The sequence below is a fragment of the Choloepus didactylus genome, chromosome 10, assembly GCF_015220235.1.
Source record: "Choloepus didactylus isolate mChoDid1 chromosome 10, mChoDid1.pri, whole genome shotgun sequence".
In the NCBI taxonomy this organism is placed as follows: Eukaryota; Metazoa; Chordata; class Mammalia; order Pilosa; family Megalonychidae; genus Choloepus; species Choloepus didactylus.
The window spans coordinates 62,569,675-62,588,501 of record NC_051316.1 but is presented as its reverse complement, the minus strand read 5'-3'; the positions used below and the strand labels follow the sequence as shown (position 1 = coordinate 62,588,501).

Below are 18,827 nucleotides of genomic sequence, written 5' to 3'. Positions count from 1 at the left end.
ATGTTTATCCAAAAACATATTGAACATCTACCATATGCTAGCTAATACATTAGATGGTGAGAAAACTCAGAGATGGACTGTACTGTCACAGTCTCTCATAGTCTAATCATAAAATCCGATGAGCATAAAAAAATCACTGTGAGGTTTTTCTGTTGAAATATTAACTCAGAAATACATACCTAGACATGTAGCAATAAGCCACATTTTGTGCAGAGGTAACACCAGAGAACAAAATTGTTATGTATCAAGTTTGTGGGTTGTTTGTTGGTTTTTTTTTTTTTTCACTTTTTTTAAGTCCAAAATTGTTCCTTCAAGTTAATAGCCCATAAGGGTTTCATACCTTTCAAATTCAAATATGAATGAATGAATGTGTCTAAATTAATAGCTACCAAAAGAGTATTTATCTTGCCTTGTGGTTACAAATGTAAAGCAAAGGATGCTACATTAAATTTAAAACATTGATATTATATCTCCATACAATGTCATGATTAAAGTAGGTGTAGAGTGATCAGTTTGATGCTGTCTTCATTCATGTTTATTTATGCAGCTGTTACTTAGTTGAAATTCATTTCAATTTAGCTTTTGAACAACCACACCACCAGATTAGGTATACCCCAAAATGTGTGGTGTGTTATCATTTTTTAATAGGTAGATCTGGCATGATTTTCCTCCACATAGACACTTGTTTAACGAGAGATTATGCCAGTAACAATTAGAGAACTGGTTTTCAATTTTTTTTTTTTTTAAACAGCCCAAATCCAGTATATAATTGAGGTGAAAATAGAGTTGTCTGACTGGAGAGGGACAAGAATCCCATTTGCTTGCTCCCTCCAGGACCCTCTCCTCCTCCGCTCTGAACTCCACCAATCTCAGCCAGCTCAGATGGTATCATTACTGATGAAGGGTGGAGGGATGGGGAGTGCCCAGACTTTTGTGGCTAACCAATATAAGAAAACATGAGGTAGAAGGAAAACTCTGGCTCTTTATGAAAGTAAGTCATACAAGAGGCTAAGAAAACCACTGGAGAGCAATGGAATTAATGACCACAATCACATACCCTGTGGCCTCCTATAAATGTTTTCTCTCACTATAGTAATTTTCTGTAGAGAACAACAATAAAAAAGCCCTATTCCATTTTGGTTCATGATTCTCATTTGTTTGGTCTTTACTAAAAAGCTCAGATTAAGATATGTTTGATAATTAGGCATTTCAAATTGCATATTATGCACCAGCATTCCTGAAAAATGTATTTTTTCCCTATTCTGAGGGATAAGAATATTTTTCATTGCACCTTTCAATTTTAGTCAACCCTGTAGGCAGGTAAAAAACTGAAATCCATCTTACCACTGAATTGCCTGTGAAATAATGATAAAAGATGATAAAATAACTCTGAAACTAATTGGTACCATCTGTAGATTTGCGGCTTTAAAAAAATTTTTTGAACGAAAAGTCATAGTGCATTTGTGTCAAAGTGGATTGAATATTTTAGGAAAAATATCCCCAATTTATGATCATAATTGTGTATGTGCCCTACTCCAAGTTTTTCTGCCTCGCTTTAATCTTAACTTTTCATGAAAGAAATAGGCCATATAGTATATATAAGTAAATATTTGTATTTTAACATATTTATCTTATATTAAGCTGTAATTTTTAAATAAGTTGTAGTAATTTGATGCATATGGAATTCATATTTCTCATATTGCAGATTTTAACATTGTATTTTTTCTTTTTTTTCCTCCCCCCCCACCCTCTCCTCTCAACAGTCCTGGTACCTGGGCTAGCTTGGTTCCTTTCCAAGTATCAAATAGGACACCCATCCTACCGGCAAATGTCCAAAATTATGGTTTGAACATAATTGGAGAACCTTTCCTTCAAGCAGAAACGAGCAACTGAGGGAAAACGAAATACAATAGTTTAAGAAATTAAAAAAAAAAAAAGAAAAGAAAAGTGGACAAATGGACAAAACAAAAAAAGGGGTGGGGGGGAGAGGAAAGAAACTGAAGAAAGAAGATAATAGACCAGCAATTGCAGCACTTACAATCACTAATTCCCTTAAGGTTGAAACTGTAATGACATAAAAAGGGTCGATGATATTTCACTGATGGGTAGATCACATCCCTGCAACGTAGCCTTTGTTACATGAAGTCCGCTGGGAAATAGATGTTCTGTCTCTATGACAATATATTTTAACTGACTTTCTAGATGCCTTAATATTTGCATGATAAGCTAGTTTTATTGGTTTAGTATTCTCGTTGTTTACGCATGGAATCACTATTCCTGGTTATCTCACCAACGAAGGCTAGGAGGCAGCGTCAGAGGTGCTGGGTGACAAGGGCCATGAGCCAGCCGTTTTATAAGCACTCTGATTTCTAAAAGTTAAAAAAATATATATAAAATCTCTGTAGCCTTTAGTTATCAATACAGATTTATTAAATTTTGGCCCTTAACTCAGCCTTTTCCAGTGTGTAACCCAGTTTGAAATCTTAAAAAAAGAAAAAGAAAAAAAAAGAAAAAAAGGAAAAAGAAAAAAAAAAAACAGTTTGAACACAAAGGCTCTATGGAAGAAATGCCTCTATGTAGGTGAAGTGTTATCTCTGCATGCAACAGTAAAAATTAATATAATATTTTCCCCACAAAAGAAACACTTAACAGAGGCAAGTGCAATTTAAAAATTTATATCTAAAGGGGAATCATGATTATAAGTCCTTCAGCCCTTGGACTCTAAATTGAGGGGATTAAAAAGAATTTAAAATAATTTTCAACGAATTTATTTTCTCCTCAGTTTTTGAGGGCATTAAAAAGGCATTAAATCAAGACAAATCATGTGCTTGAGAATAAAAATGAAATTAATGAAAACACAGCACTTATGTTGGTTTAGCTGCAGCCTCCTTGGAGGTAGAATTTATTTATTTAAAATTACTGGTTGCATCAAGAACCCATAGGGTATACAAAAGTTTCTATAAAATCTGCATTATAGAGACAAAGAGGCAGGCAAATCCATGTCACAAGGGTAAAGCTTACAGTTTACAAACTGGGAACGCCAGGGTGTAAGATACAAAACGCACTCTTGAGAAAACAAATGTAATCAGGGTGCTGAAAACTTGCATGGTGCTTTCAGACATTAGCCTTGTTCAACAAATTTCTTGTATTGACAGATCCGTAGTGTGCATGGGCAGACACATTTTGCCTCTATGTCTCTTAAAATTTTAATTGAAAATACTCTTTCCAGTAATCCTAATTTGCACGAAGATATAATGTCCACATTACGTGCCTTGCCTTGAAATCTAAAAAAAAAAAACAAAAAAAAACAAAAAGTGACATCACTACACTTGTTTTGCTGCATTTATTATCATTTTAAATCTTTACCATTTTTATGACAAAATATTTTGTACTCCAGACGAAGAAAAATGTGTGACATCATGGATTTTTTAGACAGTTATACCTTTATCTCACATTTATAAAGCATATCATGGCTGTGTATAGTTGCCGCTTGAAAATTGTAATCGACCAGCAATATTTTCAGTATTTTGGTGTTTTTTCTATTAACCTATCATGTTTTTCATCTTCCAATTAATATTTGGGGGGAGGGGTTTCAAATTTATACGAATTATGCAATACCAAGTTTTGCCTATGTAGGTAGTGCTTTTAGCGTATTGGTTATTATAGGTAAGTACACAGATTTAAAAAAATAATGTATGCTTTTTTTGTTTGTTTGTTTTAATTGACCAAAGTGGGTACTGCTATTTTTGCAGTGTGATGAGGTCCTTTTGTGTACTGAGAGATGGACAGGGGATTTTTTTTAATATACATATATATATATTCTGGGGTGGGTGGGAGGATTTTTAACACTTTACAGTGTAGCTGTGAAGCAGTGCACCCTGAGATGGGCCTGGGCTGCAAAGCGACTGTTCTGCCTACTGTGACAAACTTCAACTTACACAGACTCCCCTTCTCTAACTTCCCACCTGGGGTGCAAGCTAAACCCATTTCTGGTTTTCATAACAAAAACAGAACGAACAAGCAAACAAAACAAATTCTCCTGGAGGCAAACTTGGCTTAAGAAAATTGTCTTATCTTTTTTAGTTGCTGGTGGTAGGTAGTTTTTCTTGAAAGTTTCAGGTCTACAGTTGAGAGTGAGCCTGTCTCATATTTGTTAAAATATCCACAGAGTGTGTTTCACACTTTCTGGTTTAACGCATGAATATGCTTTCTCCTACAAAACAAGTCATCCCAGCTGGAGGGAGTGAACCCATGTTGTACCCCTGCCACTTCTCTTCCCCATCTCTTCATTTCATTAATGCATAGTATATGATTTACTTGTGACTTACTACTTCAAATGGATGGCAGTGTGCTTGGAATTTTTTTATATTATACATCCATAAGATCAAGGGTTGCTGTTATTGAATGTATTTGGGCTCACAGACTAAAACTTTTAAGGAACAAAAAATTCAGTCTTGGTCAGTTTTCATTTTACCTGCCCTTTTAAACTGACAAGCAGAGCAGAAATGGAATATAGATTTTAAGAAATTAATTTTCCTGTGGATGAACTAAGCCTATTAGATTTTTTAAAGGGATGATACCTCAAGTATATATTTGATTTAGTTTCCCTTGAGGGGTAGAGGGTGAATGGAGGCTAGTTTTCTTTTGCCCACTCCCTCCAGTCCCTTAAAGTGAATGAATTCTTTACCAGAAGGAAAAGTTGCAGAATTAGGTGACCAAGGGCCAGGCTATCTTGAGGAGCATCCCCACCTCCTTCCCCCAGACCTTGGCCTAATAAAATAAACCATCAGTTGTTCTCACAGCATATCATTTAATAATGAATACTTTAGAACAATGCTTATGGGCTGGACAATTGCATTTGATTTATCCCATTCAATTTGATAGCCCAGATGCCGAATAGCACAGCAGGATCGAGCAGTACAAGTTCAAAAGTCAGTGCAATCATTTCTGTGATACTTGCCCTCGTAGAAAACAGACCATCTCAGCCAAGCTCTCCAAGTATCTTTGACCTACATGAACAAATCAGCCTCACAGGACACACAGTAATTTTTTAAGGGCAGACTCACTCTCTTTTTTTTTTTTTTTTGCCGGTGTATGAGCAGTTCTAGCTAAATAAGTTACACACCGTGGGTTTCCCTGCCTGCCTCGTGAATACAAAGGCCTAGTTCAAGTGTTGTTGGTTCTTTTTTTTTTTTAATGAATTTTTTTTTCCTTTTGAGATAAAACTATTAAAAATACTACTATATATATAATCTCAAATCCATTTTTCGGCCTCCTCCTCCTCTACCAGGAAGTATATTCGGACTAAGGGCCCCACTCTTGCAGATCTTGCACGCCCCTCCCTTACCCAGAACTGCAGAGCTCCAGGATGGTGAAGGTCATCCAAGGGCATCGCAGGGTGGAGCCTGGAGCCGCCCTGTTCCCTGGCACTGTTCAGCCTTTGTTGTGTTGCTTTGCAGCCCAGCACTCGCAGTGCCTCTGAGGTGTGTTTCCCCTGGAGTGACACGCGCATTGAGGCTTGTCTAAGGAAAGAAAAAAAGGCAGTGAAGGAGACTGTACATAAAGACATGGCAAAACTCTTAATTATAGCAATATAGTTATGGGGTAATGTTCGGGTGGGCAGCTCCATTTAAAAAAAATATATGTGAAAGAATCTGTGAAGCTGCAAGTAGCAAGAAGAGCGAAAGGTCTTCTTAATGAACCGCCTACCTTGTAGACAGTAATTTGTACACTGTATAGTTTTGTTAAGAATTTTTTTTTTAAATTAAAGTTCCCATGTTTGTAAAGCTAACTTTTTAACAATTATAATGGAACTGTATGTTGTTTCCATTTTTAAAGTAAACAAGAATATTCCTTGTTTAGAGACTGGACTTGAGTTAAAACTCTCCAGTCTCTTAAGTTATGTATTAAAAAAAAAAATCTGTCCATGTTAGGAGTTATTTCACAGATTTCCTGTGCTTGAAAAGCATAGGATACTAATCCTTTAAAAAAGTGTAAATGGAGAAAAGTTATATTTTATGAAGGTTATTTTGTTGTATTTAGTATTGGAAAAGTTGGTTTTCAGAACATTTCAGAATGTTGGAAGCAGCACTGTCTTTATTAGTATATACGGCCTTTAGCAAAAGTTTTTTGTGATTGTCAACATGATGGTATTTAAGGTTAAGTTTCACAGAACATTCAGGATAGGCAGAAAACAAAACAGTGCTATGTCTCACATAATGTGTCCTCAGGGAGCAGAATCTTGGACTTGTGACTTGTAGCTTCATAAGGACTCAACGAAAGAGATTGCACAGGGACATCTTCAGCGGTGTGACACCAAGACGTGTTCTTTACCTAGATTCAAAATTCTATGTACCAAGTGAAACGATGAAGGCTGCAGAAAGTTATCCCACATTCAGTGTACAGTATTCATTTTTAATGAAACAACTCTACAATATTGCTGGCAGATAGGCCCCAAGCATGACATTGAATATAGTTTACATGTTCCTGTCAAGGTCTTTTGTTAACATTAACCAGCTGCATGCTTCCTGGACTTTAAAAAATTGGATTTCTGTAGAAAACTTCTCTTTTTCAATTTTATTTTAATGTGCAGACTATTCCAGTTCAATAGTAAAAGCTCAAAATTGAATGTTCTACTCCATGCCGAAGGAGCTGAAAGCTGCCTTCTTCATATTTTGCACTTTCTGGTAGTTCCCCTATTTTTTCTAATTCCTGAAAATTGTGTGGGTGGGGTGGAGCACTGCAGTTGGGGGGTAACATGGACCACTGATTTTGCCCTTTGACCCTGCACAATGACCTTTGCATCAGCCAAACTCATTGCCATGACAACTCTTTGTACTGTGTCCGTGCCACAAATCTGTTGGTCACATTGTTAATAGTAAAGGGGACAAGTTGGAGACGGTCAATTTTTACATTTTTTGTTGCAATTTTTTCTTCAATGGTTGTAAGTAGTTTTTTTTTTAAATAATAAAAGGGTTCACTAGTTAATGCTCTTTAGAAATATCTGTGTGTTGCAATTCAAATGTATGTTGAGATTGTGAAAAGCGCTTCAGTGCCACTAGCCTACCAGTACACTAGACTAAGCCTTCAATAACTTTTATTGCATGATACAGTATAAGTAACAAAAGGTGGCCTAAATACATGAAAAACAGTGTAAGCTAGTGACACTAAAGCCAGTCTTGTATTACTGTATTTTTGACAGAATGGTTTTGAAAACTGTGCTACAGGGACTGATGTGGCAAATGTATCTCTTTATGCAGAAGGAAGTCTTTTTTTTTTTTTTTAAAGAAGTATGGCTTATTATGCATTCTTCATTGAGGGCATTGAAGTTGCATGGACTGATAAAAGTTGATGCAAAATGAGAAAGAAACAAAACAAAACAAAAAAAACCAGCAAAATGTTTACCAAAAAACTCAAACAAATGAGCAGTGCCTGTTCAATTTCACAGTCTCTGTTGAGTTCAGTTGTAAATATGTTACAAATGACATTTTCTTGGGAAAAAAAAAAATCTCTACAACATTGTAGAATGTGAGGGGTAACTACATCCCAGGCCTAGGCTTCTCAAAGCTGCATTAGAATATGTCTTCATCAAGCTGTTAATTTGTGCTTTTATCATATAGAACTTTTAGCATCCTGGGAAGAGGTGCCCCCACCTCAATGATATTTCTCTGAGAACAACTTTTGTAGGACTGTGTGTTTCTTTAGATACATTTAGTACAACTGTAGGTGACGAGTAGTCAGTTATTGCTTGCTAGCTACACACCAGGGTTGATCCATTTTAAAACTTTTGGCATTTTGTCCTCCTGGGCCATAAATACAGAACCTTGTATTTTAATTAAATTTTAAAAATAGGAGGCATATGCACAATCTCCGTGTTAACAAATCTTTAGCAGTAGGATGTATTATACGACAGTTACTTAATTTCTGGATTTCGGCCCTCTGGGATCAGACCCAGACTGGACCAGAACGTTAGTGAAGGTTTTATTGTGCCCGGTTGGAGGATAATGTTCTTTGGGTACTTTTTGTGGGTTGCAAATGAACTCAATTGCCACAAGTTTTAAACTGGTGTAAATCAAGCTTGACTTAATGTGATTGTTACTGTTATATCCAGCCTATACTGCTAGCAGCTGCTCATACTGCAGTCAATTACTGGAAGCGGATATATTTCCTATGCAAAAACTGTTTAAACAATAAAATGAGCTATGCTACAGACTCTGGCCTCATGTTTTATTTTCCTCCTCAACCTCTTCCTGCCACTCTCCCTAATTAGTGCCATGGTCACTAGTATCTTGGAATTGATCTTGGTTCTTAAACTTGGGAATTTGGAAGCCCTGTTTAATTGTTTTGCATTCTGGAATAGTTAATATTTCAGATTTACATTGGACATGTGTATCTGTGTAACTCTCCTCGCAGTTCCAAATAGGTATAGTCATCCCAAGCTTACTAAGCAACGAGTGTGAAAATGCCAGTGCAGTTATAGAATTTCAGACCTCCCTCCCTGGAAAGGCCTTTGAACAATGAATTGGAGATAATACTGGACTGTGGTCTTGTCGACCAAAAACCACAGGGCCTCAAACACACATGGTGAACAGGAAAAGTGCACCTGGGAGTCAGCTTGTGGCTGTGGGCTTAGTGGTTACATTAGTATGTAGAAGAAGAATCTCTTCGTCCAAACGCCTGAAAAGGAGCAGCATTTTATGTTTCCAAGAATAAGCAGTGCTACTTTTCAATGCAAAGAGGGCTGATGTTCCTTATTCACGGATAGGTGCAACACAGGGGCTAAAACCGAGGACTGGGTCCCAGATCCAAATTAGTTGAATGCAGCATTTCTGTATGGAGTCAGCTGGAGTTCAATAATAGCTAATTGAAAAGGCATGAGCTTAAATGGTTTTGAGATTCCGTCTTGAGTGATGTGCACAAATGAAGCAAAAATAATGCAAGCTTCATTGAAAGCAAAGAGATAAAAATGCCCGGAATTTGACTATCCCAACCAAAGACTTGCTGAGACAGACCTAACTGCCTGATTCGACCAACTTCAAATTGTGGTTCAGGGCTCTTTCACTGCCCCAAACCATCCTCTTACAATATCTTCACTAGGGTGAGTTTACACTACTGTGTGTCGAGTTGTATCGAGATCAGTTGACAACAATCTACTAACAAATGGAGAGTCCTAGAAGGGTCCAAGATGAAGAGATAATTGAATTTCCTAGAAAACTAGGAATTTTCTTGGGAAATGTGTGAAAAATTTTAAAATTGAAATAAAGTTTTTATTTATAGAGATAGTTTGATCCCTAATAAAAATGTTTGGCTCTGTGGACCCGTTAAGATTTGGGGATCAAAGAGAGGAGAAGAGTATATAGTAACAATTTAAAGCTCAGGCTCTGGAGTTAAATTGCCTAATTTCACATCCTGGAAATACTCCAACTAGTGTGCAGTAAGCCATTCTTTCTTCACCTCAATTCTCTGTCCATAAAATTAGATATTGATGATAGTACCCATCCCATTAGGCTGTTGAAAGAATAAATGAGATTGTGTATATAAAGTCCTTATCATAGTGCCTGGCACAAGTTGTTTTTTATTATTGTTATTATTATTACTACTACTAGGAAGTGTGACACAATAGTCAAGAGTGAATGGATTAACTTGCTTATTTCTTCTGGAATGAGGACCTAAAGGCATGAATTATTTTTATTGCAATTGTTTTTTTATTTGTTTTATTGTGATTTTAAAATAATTGAATTGCTGCTGGTTGGAGAGCATTACTTCCTTTCCGTTTTAGCTTTAATTCTGCGGCAGCTAGCAAGCCTCTACTGATAGGTGTTCCAGCAGACTTCGAAGAAACAATTCACTGAGTGGAAACTGCATGCCGATACATGATTTTATCTTACCTTCCAGAAGTTTCTTTCAGGTGCTGTCAGTATTTTTCTTGCTTTGTGAGGAGAGAAGAGCAATGATTTCTTAAATGTATTAATTCTCTAAGTAGTTTTATTTTATAGGAGACACTCAGAATTTGCATAGAATAGAAGTTTTCTTAAATAGTCAAAGTCATGAGAACTGAACTGAAGAAGTTGAGGGAAGAGGAAGCCCAAGGCAAAAGTGCAGATTCTGACCTCCTTTACTGTCCTCTGACAAGCTGACAATTGCCACCTGGGCTCCTCTCACGTAACACTCCATCTTTTCATCCTAAGGTAGGAGCTGGATAAGGATGTGCAAATCTGGAATGGTCTGGGAGAGACTGGATAAGCCTGAGAGGTGCAGCTTACTGAACTTCATGCAAAGGAGCCCCACAAAGGTTTACAGGACCTGTCAGGTGTTCTCATGGGAAAGGAAGCAAAACGTGCTCTTCTTCCAGTCCTCCTCCCTTTGTGGAAGCCCCTCTTCTGCGTTCCCTTCACTCTCTGCTCACTGGATCCCACCATTTGATCCTTAGGTTGTCCAAAATCACCCTTTCTTCCCAGGGTTGCCACATCCAAAGTGCACACCTATCTTTTGTTCCAAAATGATCTTCTTCTTCACATTAACAAAATGCTCCCTGTCTTCCCACCCCAGGGTAGTCTGGACTGCTGGCTTTTGATGGGATCAAAGTAATCCACACTAAGCACCAGTGATAGGCTTGAGGACAGAGTGAAGGCAGGCACTTGCATTTTACAGGAAGTTATAACCACTGTCGTTTCAAAGACTGACGACTCCTCTGTGGTTTGGGGTATGAAGGAGACTTTCTGGTGCTCAGTTTTTTACTGCAAGGGTCAAAAATGCAGGTGGCCATGGACAGGGGTATGGCAGGGAGCGTAAGTGGGCTAAGCAGGCAGAGTTACCAGAAGGGGAGAATGGGGGCTCTGATGACCTGGAAAGAGACATTCAGACTAAAAAAATAATATGACAATATGAGGAGAGGGGCGCACAAATCAGATCTGGGAGCTGCATATCGCTCATAAGCCGTCGTCAGTCTCTGAGACTTGGGTTCCATAAAAACACCTCACTGCCTCCTCCACCCCCATTACTGGGACCACTGGGGACTCTGCCTTGCTTTACAGCACAGCCCTGCACTGCATCCATACCTTCCCACCTCTGCCAGTGTCCCCGGTCCCCACAAGGCTCAGAGGCTCCCATTTTTACTAAATATTTCAGAATCAAAATTACTTTTCTTGGTGCAGAAATAACGTTGCTTTACACCTATCCAGAGAAATGTGTGAGGAATGAAAATTTTTGAACTTTATCATGATAAAAAAAAATACAAATTAAAATATTTCCAAATAAAATTTCAGCCCAATGTTCATTTATGCAGCACCTTTGTCTTATTTGGTTAAAAAAATCAAGCAAAACAACCTGATTTTGCAATATTAAACAGAATATTTCAATATCCCCATGTTTCTTAACCACTCTATAATGTGTTACTTGGTTTATTAAATAGAAAACACTTGCTAATTTATAATTGCTTTTCTGTACCAGAAAGAGTCAATCCCTGTTAAAGCATATTCCATGCAAAACTAAATGTAAACTGGAATTTTAAGGAAGTACAGAAGTGTGAACATGGGCACAGTTTTGGCCTTTCCATTTATTTAATCCTGGACTTTTATTTGTGAAATCTTGCTAAGGGTGTTTCATAATGCAGCAAAGTAATCAGTTCCAAATTCTTAATCAGATTAGATAATAATAACATAGATAAAGATATCCTGCCCTACTCATAAACATGAACACTCTTTTCTATTGCAAACAAGTTTTCAGGAAAATACACGTATTAAAAGTCAAGGGTTAAAGCTAATTAATTTTACTTTAATTGTCAACACAGGAAGAGGAAAAGAAAGGAAAAGAAATAATAGTTTCATTTGCTTTCTTCATTTGGAAGAAAGTGCATGTACAAACTGGAATGTAAATCAACCACCTTTAAGGAACCCAAACAGCTTGATCTTGTCAGGCATAGCCTGGGAAAAGCAAAAATCATATTAAATTAGGAAAAAAATAAAAATATAAACAAAAAAGAATATTCTACCTAAAGGTAGTAGGGAATGATTAAGACCATGAAAGAAAACATATTATAAACCTGTTAATTTTACATTTTGGAGCTAGCTCCATTATAATCACAGAATTTAGCTAGCCTTGACCTAATTAACTTAATCCATATCAGAGAAGATGAAATATAGCAGAGATGAAAGGAATGATTCCTAGATGTTCTTGACTTTTTCTGATACATTTGGGTGCGCTTCATAGCGTATGTGTATCTTCAGTTTTCCAGAGAAGATCCAATTTTATCTATTATTTTAAAAAGTACTTTAACTAGTTCAACATTCAACAATTTAATTTTTCCGTCCCTATAAAAGTTTGCACGTAAGTAAATTATTTAACCAGAAAGAAAAGCCCTAATTTGTTTTGAAGTTTGGTGACAAAGTTATATCACCAAATCCAGAGAGTGCCTGGCTGAGAGCAGAAACCCACTGCTTCCATTCGGGTCACATTCGTTTGCACATTAACCTCGTGCCTGTGTTGCTTGAAATTGAAAGTGGATTCTGAAACACCACTGGTTTTTGCATGTTGGTCTTCTACCCTGCCACTTTGCTGGGTTCATTTATTAGCTCTGGTGATTTTGTTGTGGATTTTTCAGGACTTTTTATATATAAGATCATGCCATCTGCAAATATGAAAAGTTTTATTTCTTCCTTTCCAATTTGTATGCTTTTTATTTCTTTTTCTTGCCAAATTGCTCTGGCTAGAACTTCCAGTACAAATGTTAAATAACAATGATGACATTGGGCAGCTCTGTCTTGTTCCTGATCTTAGAGGGAAAGCTTTAAGTCTTTCACCATTGAGAATGATCTTAACTGTGGGTTTTTCATGTATGCTGTTTATCATGTTGAGGAAGTTTCTTGCTATTCCTAGTTTTCTAACAATAACAACAACAAAAAAGTGGGTTCTGCTCTAGCTGATGTCCTCACAGGGAGAGCTTATTAAATTGTGAGTGTGTGACTTGGTGCTAATGAAATCTACATGGGTTGCTCCAGATTTAGCACTTTTCCTCTTCTTGCTTTCTGTTTTTTCAGCACCGTTCCCGCAGACTGCCCCTCCAGTGAGAAGTCTTGGTGCACACTCTCCATTCAATTTAAAGAGGGTTTGTTTAGAGAAATAAGTCAAAATAATAGCACATGTTAGAAATCACCACCAAGCCACCAATATCAAGATTCCTCCCTTAATAGCCACAAACGTACTTAGTAGAGAAGGATAGAGGGACAGGAAAGGTTATAATACTCAAATAGGAATGAGCCAGGATTTGTTGGCAGCAGTGCAACAAGGAGCGCATTTGTTGAATGAGCACTGATTCAGACACTAGGCTAAGTATTCTACTTGAATTACCTTTTTTAATCCTCATAAAACTCAAGAAAGGTAAGTACTAATAATATTCTTGTTTTACAAATGAAGAAGTGAGGCACAGAGAGGTTAGGTGACTTGTTCAGCAAATAGTGGGAATAACTGATCTAAATAGTGGCCAACTAGTAGACCTACATTTCTTATCATATGTCTTAAAATTTGGTCCAATTGCACATTTTATTATCTTTATTATTATTAGTAGTAGTAATAGTATTATAGAACTGGAAGGTTTTAAAGTTCTCTTAACCCCAAATCTGAACTAGAGATTAAAGGTACCATTGACCTTTAATGTCTTCTAGGAGGTTTAGTGGTTTAGTCGCCAATTTCAGAATTATAAACGTCAGCAAGTTTTGGTGAAGGCAGACATTTGAAACTCTATATGTCATCAGTTATTCTACCACCATATTCTTTATTAATTCACCATTGGGCTTATGTTAAAATAATAGAATAATAGCTACCATTTAGTAAGGACTTAATACTGTGGGTCAGCACCTGTGCTATTTTATATTCATTATTTCATTTAATTCACAGATTTTGGGTTTAATTATTCCCATTTGACAGATGAGAAAAGGGAGGTTCAGAGATTAAGCATTGTTTTACTCCAAGTCATACTTCATTGATGTGGAGGGCCCTCAAATTATAACCCAGGTATGCCTGACTACAAAAACTACAATCATAACCTCTGGGTTGTATATTTTTAATTCAAATAATCTAACAAACAAAGAAAAAGTATTAGAAAGAGAAAAGCATTTCAAAGTTGAATCACTTTTATTGTCCTGACAGCATTAATGCCTCCTCAAAGAAAGACTTCTGCAGCATGGAACTCTGTAAGTTGTGGCTTTGGCTCAGGTCTGGCCCAGACAGATTATCTGTCTTCACTTTGGTGACATTTTGTAGATCTGAGGAAGGTCTAAAGTTGCATGTGCCTTTGTGCAAACTAGGCGCAAAGATGTCGCAGGGCAGAATGACAGCATTGTGCAGTGCTCTGCATTCTCCAGACCTAACATTGGGAGGCAAAGGGAGCCCGGAACCAACATTACCTCTGTCTTGCCCCATGGCTTTGCAGATAAATGAGATTTGGAAGTAGCTTTGTGTTCACACGGAGAAGGTGGTGGTTGGCCAAGCAGTCTAATTATGATGAAAGTGGGCTTCCAGGCCTCAACAAGTTTTCTTTCACAGCAGGTGCCCTGAGGAAAAAGGAGGGGTTCTTGGTATGGCCTCATTGTTCGAGCCTGCCGTGCAGGTGCCCGCTGGAAACAATGGTCCTCATTGATGAGGGTGCTGCGTGGCCCTGCACATGCCAGAGCCAACGCGTATTGCTGTGGGCAGGTTTGGGAGTCAACAGCGAGGCTTAACCAGGTGGGGGTTCAGGGTCAAGAAGGGCCTCATAATTCTCAGAGCTGGTAAAAGTAATCAGAGCCATGTTAGAGACCAGACTACCTGCTAGGTTTTGAAAGACCAGTCTGGGGGTTTGGACAGACACTTAAAAAGCTTTGATGTTATGGCAGATGCAACTGTTTCCAGCATCTCCCACAAATGAGGAATTCTAGGCCCCATATGTGGAAAGTTGTATACACTTTATTTTTAAGAAAGATGTAGATGGAGATTACCTTTGCTACAAAAGAGGAAAAGGAATCAAAGAATCGTTCTTGAACTGATGTAAATTTTTTATTTCCTGGAGGAAAAAATATAGATAAGAGGGTAAAATATATATAATGAGATTTAAAAAAAATGATTTCCCTGATTTTCAACGAGGCATTACTATGTGTCTCATTTCACACAGCTAGACTTTGTCTTCAGGCCTGAATTTTGTAAGCCAAAAGCTCAAAGCAAAGTCATGTAGACATATAAAAACATACAGATAATCAGGTAGGAATGGGCAATGGAATGCTGCCCAGTTTTGCCCGGAAACACTTTTGGAGAAAAATCATTCACTCATTTACACATTTATGAAACACTTTTGAATCTCAACTAACATGGCACTGCACAAGCTTTTCATACTTGGACATGAGTTTTTCAGGTTTGTTGAATTCCAGTTTGGGAAGATAATTCACCTTTAAGCTGGGGCTGAGATGACTTTTTCATTGTCCTGGTAACAACCATACACCAGGCACTCTGATTTGTACTGGAGACACAAGAGTGAAGAAAACTGACCAGCTTTCTCCTTTGTCACGGGGCAGGGCTCCTGATACCTTTCAACATTTTCTGGTTGATGGGAAATGAGAGCAACTGCAGTTCAATAAAAATAAGTAAGGAAATGTGTCAAGTGCCCGGCAGAGAGCCAAACTTTGTGAGTGGATTAACCTCCCAGCTCCTCAGTATCCTCATCTGTAAAATGGGAACAATAAGGCCTACCTTAAAGCATCACTGTGAGGGATTAAATGGAAACCACCCAGCACAGTGCATGATACATAATAGACCATAATAGATAATAGGGTGCTAATCATAGTTGATGTTAGTCTTTGTTTTTGAGGGGGGGGATTGGTTTAAGAAAATATTTATTTAAAGCTTCCAATCACTTTTGTTGCCATAATTAAATAACATAAATGAAACATATATTGTCATTATCTTTTAGCAATCCACATATCAAATAATGCATTTCTCCTTATAAATGAATGACATGGCTTTAAATCTTTTTATGCAATGTTCTTTTTATTTGTAGGGATACAGCAATGAGAAAATATGATTTATCTGCCTCTTCTTCTTGTTCTTCCTGGGTACTGTACAGTGTTCTCCTGGCCTCTGGAATTTCAAAATAGTTGTTTCAGACAGTTCCTACTAGTTTAACAATGGTCCCGGTGGAAGGACTGAATCCTGTAGCTCCCTACTCCCACAATCCTCTTTATTGTCCGTTTTGATCGCTTGTCTCTCCTGGTCTTTCTGTAGGTCACTTTATGGGCAGCCCTATGGATTGGGGCCATGCTTAATGCCCAGTAAGTGGATCCAGTTGTGTGATACTTCAAAGGACATAAAAAGCAGAATTTGGTTTCTTAAAAATCTAAGGCTCCTGTCTGATTAGTGCCATATTCTAGCTTTTTCTTCCTGCATTCACCTTCCTCGGGCAGTATTTTCAACTCACAGTGCATTATTTTTCCCTCTCATTGCCCAACATTGGTGGGGAGTAGGGAGAGTGGAGGTGGAGGGGGGGGGGTTCCTCCTCCTTTATTTCCAAGATCTTCCTGTAAGTCCTTGTGGAGGTAAAAGGTTTGTCTTACCTTTGGGAAGATTTGAAAACCAACCCTAGGGCTTGGCTCACCAGCATGGATGTGTGGGCAGCAGCCAAACAGAGAGACCAATCGGGACATCAAGCTGGCCAAGAAAGGGGGTGCCTCCTGGGGAAAATGTGCCTGGCTTTATTTATATTGGCTTCCAAAGAGCCCTTCTGACCTGACACTGTGCTAACTGGGTATTGTGGGAAAGTCTGTCTGACCACTTGGCTTCCTGTTGTTGGGCTTTTGATTATGCCGAAGGAGGGGTCTGAGAATCAGTTTGCAGATCTGTTTTCCAGTGAGGTCCTCTGTAAGCACAAGCATCAACTTTCCCTTGATTGGGTAAGAGACAAAGAGAACAGAGAAGGAATTAACCCAATCTCTGGTATGTTGCACACTCAAACCAAAAGTTAGGTTTTTCACTTCTTGGCCTTACCTGAACTGCAGGAGCTGGTCCTGGACTTGACTGCCATGGGACAAAAGGCCTTTTCTCCAGCTAGCATCACAAAGAGTGGAATTCCAGGTCAGCACAGTAAAATTTAACTTATGTTTATCTGACCCATTTTTACCCTTACATATAACACCTGTGGCCCCACAATATACTCTCCTTCCCTCCCCCCTCCCTAACTTCCTGTTCAGGTGCCTGAAACTGATACTATGAAGCCAGAAATCAGTTCACTGCTTTTGACCCACTGCCTTCCCTTGAACTGGTTAAATCTGTTAAGAGTTAAATGAGTTTTGCTTGCTGGGAGGGAAAGAAGAAGGAGCAGATTCTGAGGAGGAAAAAAGTTAAGTTTGTCCTTGTCAACTTCCCTTCACTTTGTCTGGTCCCTATCCTGACCTCTTTGTAGACCCCCTTCCTCTTTCCTCGATACTTGTGAGACTCAGAAGATGCTTTCCAGCAACAATTGTACCTTCATTTCCTCTCTCCGTCCGCACAGGGAAGTTAGCAGACAGGCACTCACCAAAGCAAGGAAGACTGATCACCACTCTCTATGCCCCAATCCTCTCCACTCTCCCAGGAGTGTTTTCTGATGGGTTGGGCTGCATTTAATTTCACAGTGGGGGCAAGGAACTCTGTAGGGGGCAAGAGTTAAAGACTGCCAGCATGGTGTGGAAAGACCTGGGTTCCAGAGCCAGAGATGTGGGTTCTATCTGAGTATTTTCGACGAGTTACCTAATCACATTGAGTATCAATGTCCTCATCCACAAAGTGGAGATAGTACCTTTTTAAGAAATAAAACATATGAAGTGCCTAGCTTGGTGCCATATAGCAGATGCTTAATAAATCCTTAGCATGATCATTATTATCTACTTATGTCTACTCCTAAACTGCCCAAGAAGGCATGATTGTTAAAACGGCTAACCTTGTGAGGTGTTATTACCACAGCTATCTTCCCCTCCACAGACCTAAAGCTGCCTCTGAGGATATCAGGCAGCAAAAGATGGAGGATGGAGAAATGAGCCAAAGGAATGGGCTGTTAGGCTTAAAGTTAACACCAAGTGGTGACTGGGTCCATCACCCAGGGCCACAGGGGTTTCATTCTCCTGAGGAGGCAAGAGGCTCAGTAGCCCAGGCTCTTTGATAATGAGCAGAATTACTGGCTCTCTACTGAGCCTGGGGACCTCCTTTCTGAGTGGTTCCCAAATATCCTATTGACCCCAGCTTCTATAGGCCACCATTGTTTTCTTTCTAGCCAATGATTCTCAACCCTGGCTGCACATTACAACCTCCTCAAGAAGAGGACCTGATAGTTTTAAAAGCTTCCCAGGTGAGTCTACTATCCTAGATCCAGCCTGAGCCATTTGGAAGTACTCTTGCCGAGGGAAACTGTTCAACTTAGGCTTTTAGGGTACCCTTCTTCCTAAATGGATCCCAAATGATCGCTGAAACTCAATGATAACTACTCATATTGCTTAACATGTCACGCTTTAACCCATTTATTTATTTATTTTTAAATGTGTGCCCTCCTTATTCCAACAAGCCCAGTCTAACATGATATGAACGTCTTGCTCAAGGAGTCTGTTCCTAGACATCAATAAAAAAAAACAACTAAAAAATAAAAGAAGAAGAAGAAGGAAGACCCTTTACTTATGCTCCTTTCCGGAGCAACTTCAGAGAGTAATTTAGGGGAGTGTTAAATGTATCCTGATTGGGGTAAGTTGAGGAAACATCCCTAGATGATTCTTCTGTTTCTTTGCACTGGTCAGTTAATGAAGACACAAAGCCTCACTCATTTGGACACCTTGACTCTTGAG

The 18,827-nt window shown here is 38.5% G+C and overlaps 1 protein-coding gene across 10 annotated transcripts in view; it reads left to right on the top strand.

Moving 5' to 3' along the window:
- The window catches only part of NFIB (nuclear factor I B), a 465,213-nt gene extending 457,002 nt beyond the window's left edge, over positions 1-8,211 (top strand). For 7 of the 10 annotated variants that reach the window (XM_037850905.1, XM_037850900.1, XM_037850899.1 and 4 more), the window contains one exon: positions 1,764-7,571. In XM_037850905.1, the coding sequence (XP_037706833.1) occupies positions 1,764-1,893 (130 nt within the window). In that variant the 3' untranslated portion in view covers positions 1,894-7,571. Of the gene's footprint in view, positions 1-1,763 lie in introns of all 10 variants that reach the window. The other 3 variants (XM_037850907.1, XM_037850904.1, XM_037850903.1) reach the window with 1 other exon arrangement.
- Positions 8,212-18,827: the final 10,616 nt, after the last annotated feature.